Raw genomic sequence first — 15,608 nt, 5'->3', positions numbered from 1 at the left:
TCCTTTTTCCTATACTTTTAAATCGATAATATTTTATAAAGTTCCTTTCATTTTTCCTATAATATTGAAATGTGACATTTCGATTATTTTTCTTCTTACACGGTTTAGAGATTTATAAAGTTAATGTTGCAAATATACTAGACACGAGAAACAAACGTACAATTGATTCCAGATAATTCACAACATGAATTGAATTTCATGTAGAACTGGCATTTGTATATGGCTAAATGTGCCACACGTAGTTGCTAAATTATGCGTTTAATTGGATGACTCATGTGTTCGAAACTTCATATAGAGAGCAGCATTATCAATTTGCAATAAATTGAACGTTTCCTAACACGAGTATACTCAAGAAACAACATTCATTTGTATAGTGACAGGTATTACATAATAAACGAATGCGATTAATAAAAATTACGATAAAAATTTCTTTAGCTCGCGTCACTAGATTTCATCGCAGATTTCTATCCCATTCTTATATTATACAAACACGAACGAACATACGCGATAATAGAAAAAAGATTTTTAAAAAAGGCAAAAAGAAAATTAAAGAAATTTCCTAACTTAAAACTTTCCTAATCTCTACGTACAATTTAATATCTTTCATCACATTTTTCCTCTTTCTAAAACTTAAAATCGAAATACTATCTAAACAAATAAAAAAGAAAAAACAAAAAATAAAAGAAGAAAGAAACGAGTTCGAGAAATAAAAAGTAGATGAATTGTTTCATGCCCAGAAAGTAAAATAATTATTTCATAAAATTAATTTTATATAATTGAGATAATGATTATAATAATAATTATTCCATAATTATTACGTTGACAAGTGAACAAGAAATAGAAATAATCTATAAGGCCTAGCACAATTTTAACTTCAGTATAATCCCTCGGTTACAATGCTTAATACTATACCAAAAATTCTGCGACCTTCACACCTTAACCTGCTAAAAATATTTATCAAATTCCCGTGCAAATTTTGGCGGGTAGAATATCAAAGATGTTATCAACGCGCGGTAACAGTCCATGGAGCGCTTTGTAAATGAAACTCGGTAGATAGGTGTAAAGAGCGTGGTATTTCATTACGCCCGCGCTTCGATTCCAAACCTGTGTAGTAGAATCTTGACCCGGCAAGTTGCCGAGTGCCGCTTACTCGCTATATACTACAGTTTAGATGTTCTCAATCGCGTGACCCTCGACGATCGCGTTTCTGGATCGCGACGCGCGTGTGTTTGCACGATATCCATCGTCCGAGAACGCCTCTCGATCCCGAGCACCCAGCCCGTTTAATTTTCGACAGGAAAATTCGTAACGTACATCATCGATGATATACGATGATCGTTAAAAGTCGATTATCACGATGTTTCGATTGGAGCCCGATCGTTTCGGACGGGCAAACACAATAGCAACAACGATACGATCCGCGGACGTCGTGATCGCGTTCGCGAAGCATGATTAATCTGCCGTCGATAGACGGAAGCGAGTGCGCGAAATAACAAGGTCGCGCGCGAAAGAGAAGACGCGATAAGAAGTTTGGAAGAAGTGGGAGGTTGACGACCGGCATGCGCGAGCGCGCGCGCGCGCCACCGCGAGTGCGAGCACCTACGCTGGCTACAAGCGGCACCGCGACGAGGAACGCCAACCGGGAGACGAACGAAAGCCAACAAGTAGAGTAAATGACTCACCACGTGAACGCTGGAGAGACCGACTGGCTCGCTCTGCTTCTTGTCCGTTTTCTTCGCCTGCCTTTTCGCCTTGCTCTCCAGGAAACGTTGCTTCAGCACCAGAGTGTCCTGAATATTCTGCTCGCACAGACCATTGAAGCTCTGATCGAATCTCGGTATGCAATCGGTTTGTCTACGCCGATAATTCTCAATCCTTCGTCTCAGACGATCGACGACCGCCTGTCTCTTGGGGGTGAGTACCTCACCCATGCCAGGTGCTTGACCCATTTGTTGCTGCAACTGCAGCTGTTGGCTGGTTACGTTCAACTGGCCGGTCGCGTTTAAATCGTGAATCCCGGCTGATTGGCCTAGAACGTTGTTCTGCAGGTTGTTTACGTTGGCGTTATTATTATTTGTATTAGGAGCCTGGCCCACGCAGACCGAGATCGGGCCAGGCGCGGTGCCGGGGGGGCCTTGCGGGGGCTGGCGGGGCAGGAGCCCCCCGGCCTCCATACAGCCCCCTAAATCCACCGCAGGGTAAGCCAGCTCAGTGAGAACCTCTGCTACCGAAGCGCCTGACGCACGCTACTGCTACTGCTGCGACCTCGTCTCCCGCCGCTGCCCTCGAGCCGGGCATCCTCTGCCACCCTGCCAATGCGACGATCCTCAACTTCCGGTCAAGACGCATTTGGAATATGTCGTCGTTCGCGCCTCGACACCGCTGCACCGCGCACTTGCTTCTCTCTGACGCTCGCCGCCACCGGTTATTTTATTACGATACACCACGCTTCGCGTCGACTGTTCGATCGGTAGCTTCGTTCAATTCTTCTTCGCTGGAAGCGTAATATACATACGTACACGCACCACCGTCAGACGTAAGAGTACGATATCGCTGGATGAATAAATCCTCAGTTAAATTGTCCTTCAATTCACACTTTCGGTCCTTTGTCACTCTTCGTTTCAATCGAACGTTCGAACTGCGGGAACGACGACGCGAGTCACTATAAACAATGTTCGTCACCTTTTATCACACTAGACACGCACCAATGTCACGTTTAGGCACTGTTTTGTCTGTCCGGTTGTTGACATCGCGACATACCGCCGATACTATTCTCCGCGTTTTATTCCGATGCCACGTGACTGAACGGTATACCGTGAAGTCCGTGTCGTTCCAACGCAACGAGTCACCGCAGTTCAGCCTCCACGCGAACACACATCGCACGAGATTGCCACGGTATTTTCTGAGTCGGTAATGAGTACACGACGCTCCCTCGGAGTCTCTACTGTCCGCGTTCCGTTACTTTATTGACAACGTAGCGACGTTCGCGACCCGAGCGCTAGCATTTGTCTTCCGTATAAAAGAAGTTTTCGAACTGTCACTCTCGACGCGACGCGCGCGAAGATTCGACGGTAGGACGGAACGTTCACCGCGCGCGACTAAGTTCAGGGCCTGGAAACTCCGTGTATACAAGAGGCGCCCAAATTGCCACGCCATCTGATAGTGATCTTTATAACTACGGAGAATTGGCGCCATATATGAAACGTATATTTTCTTGAAACGTGTTTAACATAATTATTAAGCATCTTTTGAATACAAAATTGTGTTTCTTATTTGTAATATATTATTTTCTTATTTTAATAAATATATTTTAACAAGATAATGCCATAATTAATTCGATAAAGTTAGAATAAAATATTTATCGATATAAATATTTAAAATTAAAGTTATTATGTACATGTTCATTAATTTTATTTAGTGTAAAATTTATTTAGAAGAAAATATGAGACATAATCATTGAATATTTCTCTAGAAACGTAAAATTTAATATCAATGCAAATATCTTATCGTGTAATAAATATAATTAATAAATAATTTTTGTTTTATACAATTATTTGAGAAAAAAGGAATTAATACAGGACTTTTATATGAATAATTTCGTTTCAACGTGTATTCAAAAATTGTAAAATCTATAATGTTTTTACAAAAGAAGACTTACGATATATCAGCGTGGCAATTGATACAAATTGCCGTATAAAAGATCAAAAAAATCAATATTGTCTCTCGTATACGTTTTAAAATATGTCTCCAATACCGTCCTTAGTTGCTAAAGTCTAACTACTTCTCAATAAGAGCCTCTCTCTAACGTTCTTTCTCTCTTTCTATTCTTTTTTCTTCCCACTCCTTCACATCGCGACGCGCGTCTACACGAGGGACGGAAAGCGGGATCTCAGTGGGAGTGCGCGACAAGCCTTTCGCGGGTTAATATCAGCTCTGCTTCGGAGATCGGGCACACGCTTTACCAACGAAAGACTTTCTTGTGAACGGAGGACGGTGTACGAGCATCCTGCCGATCATGAGGAAAGGTATATGCGGCACACACGAGAAACAGCAGTGTATGCCGCGTGCTCTGAATCTTTCGATTGTCCCAATGCGTCGTCGAGTGCACGTTGGACGTCACAACAGGTAGTTGAGCGAGGGCAGCGTGCTCGGCCTATCTGTAGAAAGAAAGGAAAAGACCAGGCGAGTGAGCGAGAGATCGATAGGTTGGCACGAGTGTGCTGGAAAAAGAAAACATGCCAATGGAAGGGGAAACGCTGGAGAAGTAGAAGGAAGACGATCGAATGTAATATGCTAGAAAGGGAGAAAGATGGGATAGTAACAGGGAGGGGCTTCGACTGTTGGTCGGATACCTCCACATCGTGCCTGTGCACAACTGTCCGTGCCACAGCTTTGAATCTAACATGCACGAGACGGGTTACTCACGCGTTCCCTTTACTCCTTCTCTCTCTAGCTTATACACTCTATCGCCCTTTCTTTCTCTTACACTTATGTATTTTAGTCCCTCCCTATGGGTTCCCCTTCTATCTCTAACACAGGGACGCGCTTCCGTAGTCTGCCGTTAAATCTTTTCGAAGCGATGTAGAACTTCTAGAAATAATTTTACATAGTGTAAAACCGTTTAAGGAAATTTATGATCTTTATACGTTTATATTTTATCAACTTATCTGCGCATACATATCTTTTTCAAATAAAATTATGTAAATGTGAAATAAAAGATATTTATATTAATTTTTTTGTTAATTTATAATAATGTCGTGTAGATATATTTGGCCAATTAATTGATATATTCGTTGCAAACATTTTATGGTAAACAAATTTTGTAAAAAGAAAGAAGTCTTGTTATAACCCAAAACAATTACATCAAATGTTTTCAATAGTAAATAATTTTTAGTAATGTTATATCTACTATAAAGTAAGTACGTACCATTTTTATTTACATAACATTATTAATTCTTGTATACAAATGCGTTAAGAAAGCTATATACCTGCATAGTACTGTATATGTTTAACCGGTAAATAATAATTTCAGAGACTAAATGGGTGCATCCTAACTGAAGAATTACAAACTGTAAATGTGTCAACTGTCAACTGTCAACCAGCTGTAAGTGCTGTCATCTTTTGTCTATTTAATATAAGAAATATTTTTGCTCCAATCGATAAAACATTAAATTACTCTATATAAATATTGTTTTTATGAAATAACTGTACATATCTCAACCGAGAAATTATTGGATATGCATTATATAATGTATATACTATACTGTAATGATATATGAAACTATAGAATATATCGTATAATTTGTGCAAACATAACCTTAAAATGCAGACTGTTGAACACGTGAATCGAGATTTATCATAAATACTCATTTTTTAAATAAAAGTTTTATAGTGTAAATAATATTGATTTTATGTTATTACTTCACGTATGTAATATTTATTGTGTTATGTGTGTAGTGATAGTTTTATAGCTAAGAAATGAATAAGTATCATTAATAAGAAAAAAGGTTTTAAATAAATGCATCATTACTTTTTAATTTAAAAGCAGACTTAGTAGTAGAAGAATGGATTTAAGTACTGCGAAAGATAGCAGAATTCCTTTTATACCAGGAACAAAGCCTTCGATAAAAAATTCACAACTACTTATATCATCTGGAATTCCTTCCTTAGATCATTTAATAGGTTTGAATAGAATTTCTTTACTTGTAATTAAATAATTTTGTTGATAATTCTTTATTATATTTATTATTATGCTTAACTAATTTTTTTAGGTGGAGGATTACCCCTTGGTTCTCTGTTCCTTATTGGTATGTAATAAATAAATATATTAAGATTAATAAGACTAATAATATAAATAACATATGTAAAATATTTTTCATTTTTAGAGGAAGATCAATATGGTACATACGCAAGAATTATGTTACAGTACTTTATGGCTGAAAGCGTGGTTACAGCTCAACCATTATTAATTGGTTCTAAAGATATTGAAACATCACAGTTTATATCAGAAATGCCAGCTGTTATAACAGATACTGCATCAATCGATCAATCTTCCAGTTCTGATGAACAAATGCAAATTGCTTGGAGGTATCAAAATATGAAAGTAGTCGATACTTCCCCAATTGGAGGACAAGATTTTGCTCATTTATATGATCTTACAAAAACAATGGAAAAAGAAGTAATTGAAAAAGCAGATATAATACAGTGGTATGATGATAGTTGTCCAGAAAAAGACACTGTTTTTAACAATATGACATATTCAAGCTTATTAAAATGCATTCAAGAAACTCTGAAGCAGGGACAATACTCGGTTTCAGAAATGCCTACAAAAAGACAAGTTCTAAGAATTGCAATCCATTCCTTAGGATCAACATTATGGTGCAGCGATTCTGAAGTTGAGTCACATCAAGACTTGTTAAAATTTTTATATTACTTACGAGCACTTTTAAGATATTCTTATGCAGTTGGAGTGATTACAGTACCTGTAGAATGTTTCAATAATTCTGTATGTTTTATACTTATACGTTATACAGAAAATTACTTTGTACAAATATCAATGCACTTATAATAACTATTTTATAGGATGCTATTGTGCAGCAAATCGAGCACTTATCAGATATTGCAATTAAATTAGAATCATTTGCAGGCTCACAAAAAGAAACAAATCCATTATTTAAGGACTATCATGGTTTGTTCCACCTTCAAAAAATGCTTGCTTTAAATACCATAGCACCTCATAATCCAGATTCTCGAGATCTTGTATTTAAATTACGTCGTAAAAGATTTATTATCGAGGTAAAACTAAAATTAGAAGTATAATAATATTACAATTTTTCTTTCTATATATAATGTTTCTAATTTAATTTTAGGTTTTACATCTGCCACCTGAATTTGAAGACACTACACAACGAGAACAAGATGAAACCGTACCTCAATTTGGGTGTTCTGATCAATCTCATAAGAATTTGATAGATTTTTGAAAAAAATGTAATACTATGTATTTAAGACATTCTTGCTTTTTATATAAAATATTTAGTATGAACATTATTAAATATAATATAAACTAAATGTTTTTTAATGTTATTAAAAGCATGTTATTTTCTTATTGCTTTGATTTTTTCTTCTAGAACCTAATAGTAACATCTTCCGAGTATGCGTCATACGCTCTTTTTGAATCAGAAATGCATAATACGCCGCGTGAATTAATGTAGAAGAGAGGAGATAGGCTTCGTGAACACACAATAATACGTATAACACACCTATCTGTTTTACGGTATATTACAAGTTAATATAAATATTAGAAATAATTAAGATGATATAAAATAATTTTTCTAAAGTTTACTATCCAATTGAAATCCAGTCAAATGTTGTCTTTCTTATTTTAAAAGAAATCGAAATTCTTATTTTCTACAACGAGCACCCCGAAACTTTTCAATTTTCGTGATATAATCAATTTACAATCTACGATATATATCGATTATGTTAGAATGTTATGACTAAATAGGTTATTTAACCTTCTATGTGCCGAATATTGTTCTCGACTATAAAAAGATTGACGTAACGTAAAATCAACAAATATCAACCTATAAATATAGATTAACAATGAATTCAGAAGTTTCAACAATTTTATTATGATGAATACATACTGCAGTTTTGAAGTAACAACAGTTTACAACGTTTACACGTAAGTGAAAAGACACTGTAAAAGACGTATACAGCATCTTGTAGGAAAAAGTTCATTCGATAAAATATCGATACATTAATATGTAACTTGAAAGTTACACGGGTAAATAGAGGGTTAAAGTATTTTATATATGTTACTGCATTACAATAAAAAAAATTAATGTTTACAGAAATGTAATAACTTTTCAAAAACTTGCTAACTATTAAATAACTATTATTCGTGGAATTGCATTATTATTGTTACATGTTATTAACTTACCTCTCCAAATTTCGTTTTCCGTGCATCAGAGATGTATTGAACGTACGAATTAAAAATTGCGTGAACGCGAACGGACATAAACAAATCGACTATTACTCATCCGTGACGATCGCGCCGATTGACGGCAGCTCCCCCTGCGCGGAGTTCGACATAAACCAGTTATATCTGTAACAATCCCATAAGTACATGTGTATGGATATTTCATCCCCTCCTGCGAGTTTTTTTGTTTGGTGCCTTTCTATTTCCTTCCGGTTCCATCCGGTCGGTCGCGCATGAGGGCACGTAACGCAAGCGCACCTACAGATGCCTGTATTCATACGGCACTGTAGAACCATCTATCACGCGGCGGCTTTTTAGTCTTCTAGTAAACGCGGGCAAGTGCGCTTCGGAATTGAAAAGGAAAAACAAGGGTAGAACTATCGGTGGTACGACATAAAAGGAAACCATTCGAAATAAATTTTCCTCGGCGTGTTAATATTCCCGTTTATTGCTGCCATTAATGGAGTGTCATCGTGAAGAATTAACGTGACCAGTTGTCACGCGCGCATTAACGCACGAGAAAATAAAGAATTCGATGAATTAAAATGGAAAGTAAAAACTCCGGTGTGACGCGAATTTTCGTATGTTGCTCGAATGTCATCTTCCTGGTGAGTTTTAACAAAATAAATGCGTTCCTTTTCGAATAATTATTATACGACGAATAGAGTGTTCGTGTTTTTGTATATATTTTTGTTATAATAAGTAAATGGATATTCCTCGAATTTGAAATTACTGTGGCTTAATTTCGAAGACGGCAAATTTGATACAAAAAAAGTTGATAAATATTAGAATTTGAAAATGTTACCTTCGTTTCCAGATATCAGGTTTTGCGTTGATGTCACTGGGGGCGCTGTTATTAGCTGACGATGAACGTATCCTACTGTCGCGTTTATTGGGACCAGGTGATATACATCCTCATCAACCGCTATTTTATTACTTGGCATTCGCTGTCGTTGGACTCGGATTTCTGATCACGCTCACGGGTCTGCTAGGGTGCTGGGCAACTTGTCTTTACAATCGATGCGTTACAGTTTCAGTAAGAATATATAAATTTTTGTTGTACACTATAGGACTCCAAACGATTCCCTAGTGATATTAACGGTAATACTTAAAACAACAAGTACAATTCTTTACTTCTCTTAATTATTTAAATGGGCACAATGGGGATAGGATAAGATTAGGATACTAAATAAGACAGACTGATATAGACACGACAATAAATCTGCAAAATATGTTAAATATATTCTGTTTTATTTTTTATGATATATACTTGTCTATAAACTTATTCTGAAATTAAAGTAATGTCATGTTACACATCAATTTTGAAGTCTTCCATACTTATATAATTTCATTCCTATTTGTACATGCAGAAGATCACAGTATTTGGAAATCTATCTTTAAAAGTTTATTTTAGTGATTTTTACTACCTTTTCATCAAAAATATCGAACTGCAATATATGTTATTAATTTTTTCTTTAACATAAGGGTACTCTCTGTTTCACTAATTAAATTAAATCGGAAAAAAGAAAGGAATGAATTTTCAACATATTTAGTCGAGTTAAAGTTTATCTGATGATACACATTGTAATTTAAAAATTTCAAGCAACTCACACTGCGTGCAGTGTTTAAATTCGTCGACTCGAATGTCGATAAGAGACTTACAAACGAGACGATACTTCTCTAACACCGGGTATTAACTTTCATATGAGATTTCACGCCCTCAAAGTTCGATTTGTATAATAAAATTTGACGTTCGCAAAGAAAGGATCTAAGAGGCTCCGAGTGTAAGAGGCTACGCGTGTTTATAAAGCTATGGATATTTCGTATCGCGTTACGCAGCGCTACAATTCCACCGTACTCCTGAAGCAGCCGCGCATTTTAATTGTACAAAAGTCAAGGTCTGCACGATTCACGCGCTTCTTCGTTGTTGAGTCCGCTCGACGGACCAAACTGAAACCAGATTTCCCGCTTTGCCGGACTACGGTCACGCGTCGCTGCCCGGAAACGGATCTACATAGATCCAGGCACGCGTGTTCACGGAAGGAGGGCGAATTCGCGTATCACTTAAAAACAGCAATTACTTCGGCGAAGAGCTTATTAGACAAGCGACTGCGCGATAACCGTTCCATGAAATATGTCCGATATGTTTATATCGAACGCACGCGATCGCGATGCAAAAATCGGGCAAACGACGATACCAAGATCGTAGATAGCTAATTAGCTGTGAATGCGCGGGGATTCCACTTTTTATTAGTAACAGTCTGTTTGCAAGATACAGGTAGAAGGTGTGACCGTTTGAGTCAACGAACGAGGCAACGTTCTCCTGTTTCACCGTATCACTTGTGAACGGATGGCAGATACAAACACTGGTCTGTTATTATTTTTAACAGTGTTTTTTCAAAATCACTGCATCTCTGTTATAGAATTCGCGACTCGTATTACTCGCGTTAAAGATACGTGGAGAGCGTTCGATTTTCATTTTTACGAGACAAATTTAAAATTTGCGAGAAAAGATAACGAAGAAAGATATGTATCTCTTGTAGAGATTGAAAGAGCATTTCGATAAACGAATTAATATTAATCGTTACTATCGTAGTGCTGTTTAGCAGATATACGCATTTTAGTTGTTATTTGCAATATTTTTCTGACAAACGTGTTCTTATGCATTGCTGCGAAATATTAAAGTGGGTGAAATGCATTGAAGCAATTTGTCTGGCAGGTATACCGCTTTGAATGATTAAGAAAGCATGCTTGAAAAGCTGAGGGATATAAACCTAATATTTTTGTAAAGTACAACATATCGATAATTTTAATAAATTACTGCTTCGCGTAGTATTTCAACGAAATAGAGAGTCATTTAATAAATAGAATTATAATCGATTAACGATATAAATACCGATACACAGTTAATTAATTAAAGGCATTTAATCAAATGCATATACCTATGTAAATATTTATGATATGCTAGCACGAGGTAATAAAAATCTCCTCATGTATGTACCGTAAAGATCCAACTGTACGATCCAAACATTAAACATTCAATAACCAGTAAATCACTCTTAATTATTTCACTCGTTACATTTTGCTTGAAACTTTTGCCTTCGGTATTCTCTCGACTTTATCGTGCCTTTTAATTACTTTGCTCGTTACATTTTGTTTCGTATTTCCAGTACCTCGTCACAATAATCCTGCTATTGCTCGGCGAATGCACCGTGTGCGTTCTAGTGGTGTTCTGGCCTCACGTTCTAGGCATCGATGTCAGACCAGCACGATTGATACGGGCTTTACAACGTAGCTACGCCGTTCCTGGCCGAGAACAATTCACGGCAGCCCTTGATCTCGTACAAACAACGGTATGTTGCTATTCCCGAGGCGAAACGCTTCGTAATAAAACGACAGACACACTCGATTCGCGTTCGACGAGCGATTCGAAACGCAGAAGAGCATTCGTTTCCATTCCCCGAAACCTACGATCGTTTGATCAATCGCTTGGCAAAAGGCAATTACACGCACACACCTTTCAACGCGAAATTGCGTCGATCTTTCCAGTTTGCTTGCTGCGGCATAAACGGAAGCAGCAATTACGGCACCTCGTGGTGGCGACTGCAGGAAGTCGGCCGAAGAGAATTAGTGGTGCCTCTCAGTTGCTGCACCCTGAATAACGTGAACCAGACAGACTCCTTCCTCAACCCTGAACCTGCCAATCTTACTCTCTGCCAAGCTTTGAATCCAGCCGAACATCAATACGCCCGGCATACCATGGTACGTATCGTTAATCAGGATGTTGTTAAACGAACGAAAGGAATCGGGTGTAAACATCGTGACAAGTGACACGGCCCCATTGGTACAATAATATGTAATAGTAATTGACGTTATCAGTCGTTGGTTGAAACGATATAGAGCGGGGACGTGTTAATTCGATATAAAAATATTTCACGAATGTTGAATAATTTCATGGAGGATAACAGTTTATCTAGAACGGATGAAATTATATTTTAGTTACAATTTGAAAATCATGTATATAGCGCACATAATTGAAGCTACTTTGATAATTCGGTATGTAGCGAGTTTAATGAAAATTGGTTCAAACGATAATGGTCCATTTTATTTGTTGCATAAAATTATATGAACACCTTGCCTTCAATATTTTCATCTTCGATAGGAAATAACGAAATCATTGAATTTTTTCTTCATATTGGATCATGTAATGATGCATTACACGATTTTTTCCTGCGAATTTTCACAATAACTATGCCGCTTCGATGAACGTAAAATCAGGACAAAATGAAAACGACCGTCGATACTCTTTGTATGACACACGCACACGTTCGATAATGACCCGCATGCAAATGTCACAGCCTAAGGGAAATTCAGTCGGATGCGGGTTGCGTAAAAGCGGCGCTGATGTATCGTTCAATCTGTATCGTATCTGGAAACTGACGCATCCGTCGGTAAACCCGATGGAAAAAACGCGGCCGTGAAGTTGGCGTATTGTGCGAGAAAGTTTTCTTATCTTTCACCGGTGGCGCGTATTAAATTTTGCACGGCTGCGCAGAAATTCAATGCAGATTGAAATGTCATCGCACAGTGACGCTGTCTACGTACACGATGGCATTATCTCCATGTACGAGGGTTTTGTGTGGCCTATAAAAGACTATAATTTATGAATGAGCATACTTCGTAAAGTACTTTGAAATTTGAAGAGTTTATAAAGTTGGTAAAAGCATCGTTATTTCAAGATAACCTTGATTTCCTTATTGTAGCCATTAGATATTAGGAATAGTTGTTAGGAAGTTTAGTAATGGTATTATCATAATTATTTCATAATTATATATATAATTCTTTCTTGTTTTGTAGTATTAAAATAGACAAATATTTAAAATTTTGTCTTTTTATTTTATTATTTGATCATTCCTGTTTTGTTTAGTAAGTCTGACCTAATGCAATACATTAACTTAGGTGAATCTACTTTTATGCTTGAAGTTATTTTCTTTCTTATATTTCACACTTTTATAAACAACCGTATTGATGTAATAAAAAGAAAATATTTTTTCGACAGGGTTGCCTAGAGATGCTAGAAAAATGGACCCAAGATCAGGCGTTAATACTACTTACGATTGGACTCGCCGTGATTTTCGTGGAAATGGGTGCACTTCTGAGCACATTCTTTGTTTGTTCAAAAGGCAACAAGAGAACCAAATCTCAAGCATCGACATTTACATCTACGCAAACGCTTAGTCCATTTAGCGAAAGTGATCACGATTTTGGTAAATAAATTTCGTTATTTCTTCATTTTAATTACAACTTCACAAAAAAATATATATATACCATTTTGATATTTAATTTTTAATTGTTCGTAGGCTTAGGGATCGAAAATCGAATGCACGCAAGCGGAACTGCATTCGGCAGTAAGTCATGAAGGTGGCTAGAGGGCAGTGAGGGTAAATCATCAATCGACGTCAAAAATACGAAAATTGCGTCGCATTTATCTAGGCTTAACGACGTAAGGAGATTCAGTAAGAGTATAATCGAAGAATGGAAAAATCCCCCAAAATTCGACGAAAATATATTAAGAAGCGATCAACTCTACGAGGAACGCGCAATCGATGTGGTGCCAGACTACTTCCATAAAAATTCGCCCAAAGAGAAGAATGATACCGATAAAATTCGCGATGATAAAAAGAATGAAACAAAGTCGAGGTTACATAATAGCAGCGGTACTGTTAGGAATATTCCAATAAAAAATTATCAGGCTTCGATAGCGCATAACATCGGCACGCTCAGACGGTCAGAGGCACCTCAACTTCAATTCGAATCTTCGATGTCCGAACCAGATAAAAGCCTGTGCGTGACGAAATACAAGACAGTGCCTTCGCCTCAAAACGAAGTTGAATCTCAAATTCGACGATCGAAGCGTTCGGAAACCTTGAATCCATCCAGAAGATCTTGTCACTCTTGCGACTATCAGCGCGAAATTCAAAGTGGGCATCGCAAAATTAATTCGAGGTTGAAAACCTTAGACAGGAGGGTAATCAGAAGCGAACACAACGTTTCCGTGCAAAAGGATGATGAAGATTTCAGCGATTTCGGTGACTATTTGCATAAAACTCCCCCTCAGAAATTCAGTTCCAGCCGTCGAAGATCGAAGGATACGAAAAATAGGAGACAATCTAAAGAAGAAATGCTTGAAAATGCGGGATTAAAGCGTTTGAAGAACGAGGAATCACGGGCCAGAAGCAAATGGGGAACTATTAGCCTCGAACGTGGAAACGTTGGCCAAAAAATATCGGCCTACGAGGAGAATGCTAAACGTAGTAGTCGAAATTGGGAATCTCTCGACACTTATCAAGTATTCCCCGAAATGAACAAACATCGAGCTATTGGTGTACCATTAGTGGGCATGCATAATGCGTGTGGTTTGCCTGTAGTGGCTTCGTGGCACGATCATGAACTGTTGGAACCCTTGAGAGTTAAAGGCAGAGTTTTGGGGACGTTAAAGCCGATTTTCAAAGGATCACGTGCTTCGATTAATTTTCGTCATCGGACTCATCCTAAAAGAAAAATGCCACCGAATCAGAGTATTTCTAGGAGGAATCGTGCTTCAGATTTGAGAGAGTTTCATAGGAAAATTGAGTATCCGTCGGTAAAGTCAGTAGATTCTTTAGCAGCGGGAGGTAGTCACGTTAAAAAGAGAAGGAGTCGACAACCTTCGTTCAAGGCAAAGAAAACGGGCACATTTTCGTCCAAAAGTTCTATAAAACAAAAGGCAAGGTTAGATGGACGGAAAAATAAAGAAAATTCTCTTACCAATAGTCTTCGTAGAAAATCATTCGATGTTGGAACCACTAAAAGGCGAACCTTGTACGCGAGGGACGATGGCGAGGATGCTGTGCAAGTTCTCAAGAATTTATGTTTAAATCCTTTAGCTCGAACGAAATCCGAAACTGATATGATATGGTGAAATGAACGTACATCGTGAAATTGACGAGACAAATATTTCTGACTGAAAATGGAAATATAGATATCATTTACATTCGCTATTAAATATCATATTTGCATGTATAGAAAATTAAGTCTGATCCTTTTTTTATGTATTGACTGGTTTTGAATATTCTCGCAGTTTTTAAACGTTAATTTTTAAATAACATAACTTCGCAAAAATTCAGAATTTTAATTTACAATGGTCATTATTATATTCAATACACTTTAGTCGTATAATGTAAAGGTATTTATGTAGGTATATATATGACATTTGGGCATTTATAACACAGAAGTTAATAGATAATATTTTCGAGGTTCTCCTATTTCCAAAATTTCTTTTCTTATCCAATAAATGGAATAAATTCAATATAATTGAAAAGGTTTCATAATTTTAGAATTATGACAATTTGAAAGCTCATAGAAAGCGATTTCTACATTATGTTCGTTTTATTCGTAAGTACTTGAGATTGATTTTTATTAAATGATATTAGATATTAGCGAAGTTATATTGCTTTAAAGTGAACGAATCAAGAGCTGCAACAATTTTCAAGGTGACCCAATAATAACGATGACCGCGTAGTACAATTATTGGATTAAAATTATTTTATCCTGTTATTTGCAATAATCGTCATATGTTACTGAATTG

At 37.0% G+C, this 15,608-nt stretch overlaps 4 protein-coding genes across 5 annotated transcripts in view; 3 read left to right on the top strand and 1 right to left on the bottom strand.

Moving 5' to 3' along the window:
- Nucleotides 1-3,079, bottom strand: part of mam (neurogenic protein mastermind) — a 311,816-nt gene extending 308,737 nt beyond the window's left edge. For both annotated transcript variants that reach the window (XR_001890411.1, XM_017904016.1), the window contains exon 1: nucleotides 1,683-3,079. Coding sequence is in view for 1 of the 2 variants with exons in the window: in XM_017904016.1 (XP_017759505.1) it covers nucleotides 1,683-2,174 (492 nt within the window). In the remaining variant the exon portion in view is untranslated. The remainder of the gene's footprint in view (nucleotides 1-1,682) is intronic.
- Nucleotides 3,080-5,554: 2,475 nt separating this feature from the next.
- On the top strand, nucleotides 5,555-6,980 carry Elp4 (Elongator complex protein 4). The gene is made up of 5 exons (XM_017904064.1): nucleotides 5,555-5,682; nucleotides 5,772-5,807; nucleotides 5,886-6,505; nucleotides 6,583-6,795; nucleotides 6,870-6,980. The coding sequence occupies exons 1-5, from the start codon at nucleotides 5,565-5,567 to the stop codon at nucleotides 6,978-6,980; spliced, it is 1,098 nt and encodes a 365-aa protein (XP_017759553.1). The 5' UTR covers nucleotides 5,555-5,564.
- Nucleotides 6,981-8,526: 1,546 nt separating this feature from the next.
- LOC108550295 (tetraspanin-1) lies at nucleotides 8,527-13,463 on the top strand. The gene is made up of 6 exons (XM_017904004.1): nucleotides 8,527-8,589; nucleotides 8,799-9,017; nucleotides 11,152-11,334; nucleotides 11,531-11,743; nucleotides 13,041-13,248; nucleotides 13,342-13,463. Exons 1-6 carry the CDS (start codon nucleotides 8,527-8,529, stop codon nucleotides 13,398-13,400), a joined length of 945 nt encoding a protein of 314 aa, XP_017759493.1. The 3' UTR covers nucleotides 13,401-13,463.
- Nucleotides 13,464-13,802: 339 nt separating this feature from the next.
- On the top strand, nucleotides 13,803-14,942 carry LOC108550207 (uncharacterized). Its single transcript, XM_017903895.1, has one exon. The coding sequence runs from the start codon at nucleotides 13,803-13,805 to the stop codon at nucleotides 14,940-14,942; it is 1,140 nt and encodes a 379-aa protein (XP_017759384.1).
- Nucleotides 14,943-15,608: the final 666 nt, after the last annotated feature.

This window comes from Eufriesea mexicana, unplaced genomic scaffold (genome assembly GCF_001483705.2).
Source record: "Eufriesea mexicana isolate 0111107269 unplaced genomic scaffold, ASM148370v2 scaffold47447488, whole genome shotgun sequence".
NCBI classification, from domain to species: Eukaryota; Metazoa; Arthropoda; class Insecta; order Hymenoptera; family Apidae; genus Eufriesea; species Eufriesea mexicana.
The sequence above is the reverse complement of the archived record's forward strand: the minus strand, read 5'-3'. Positions and strand labels throughout refer to the sequence as shown.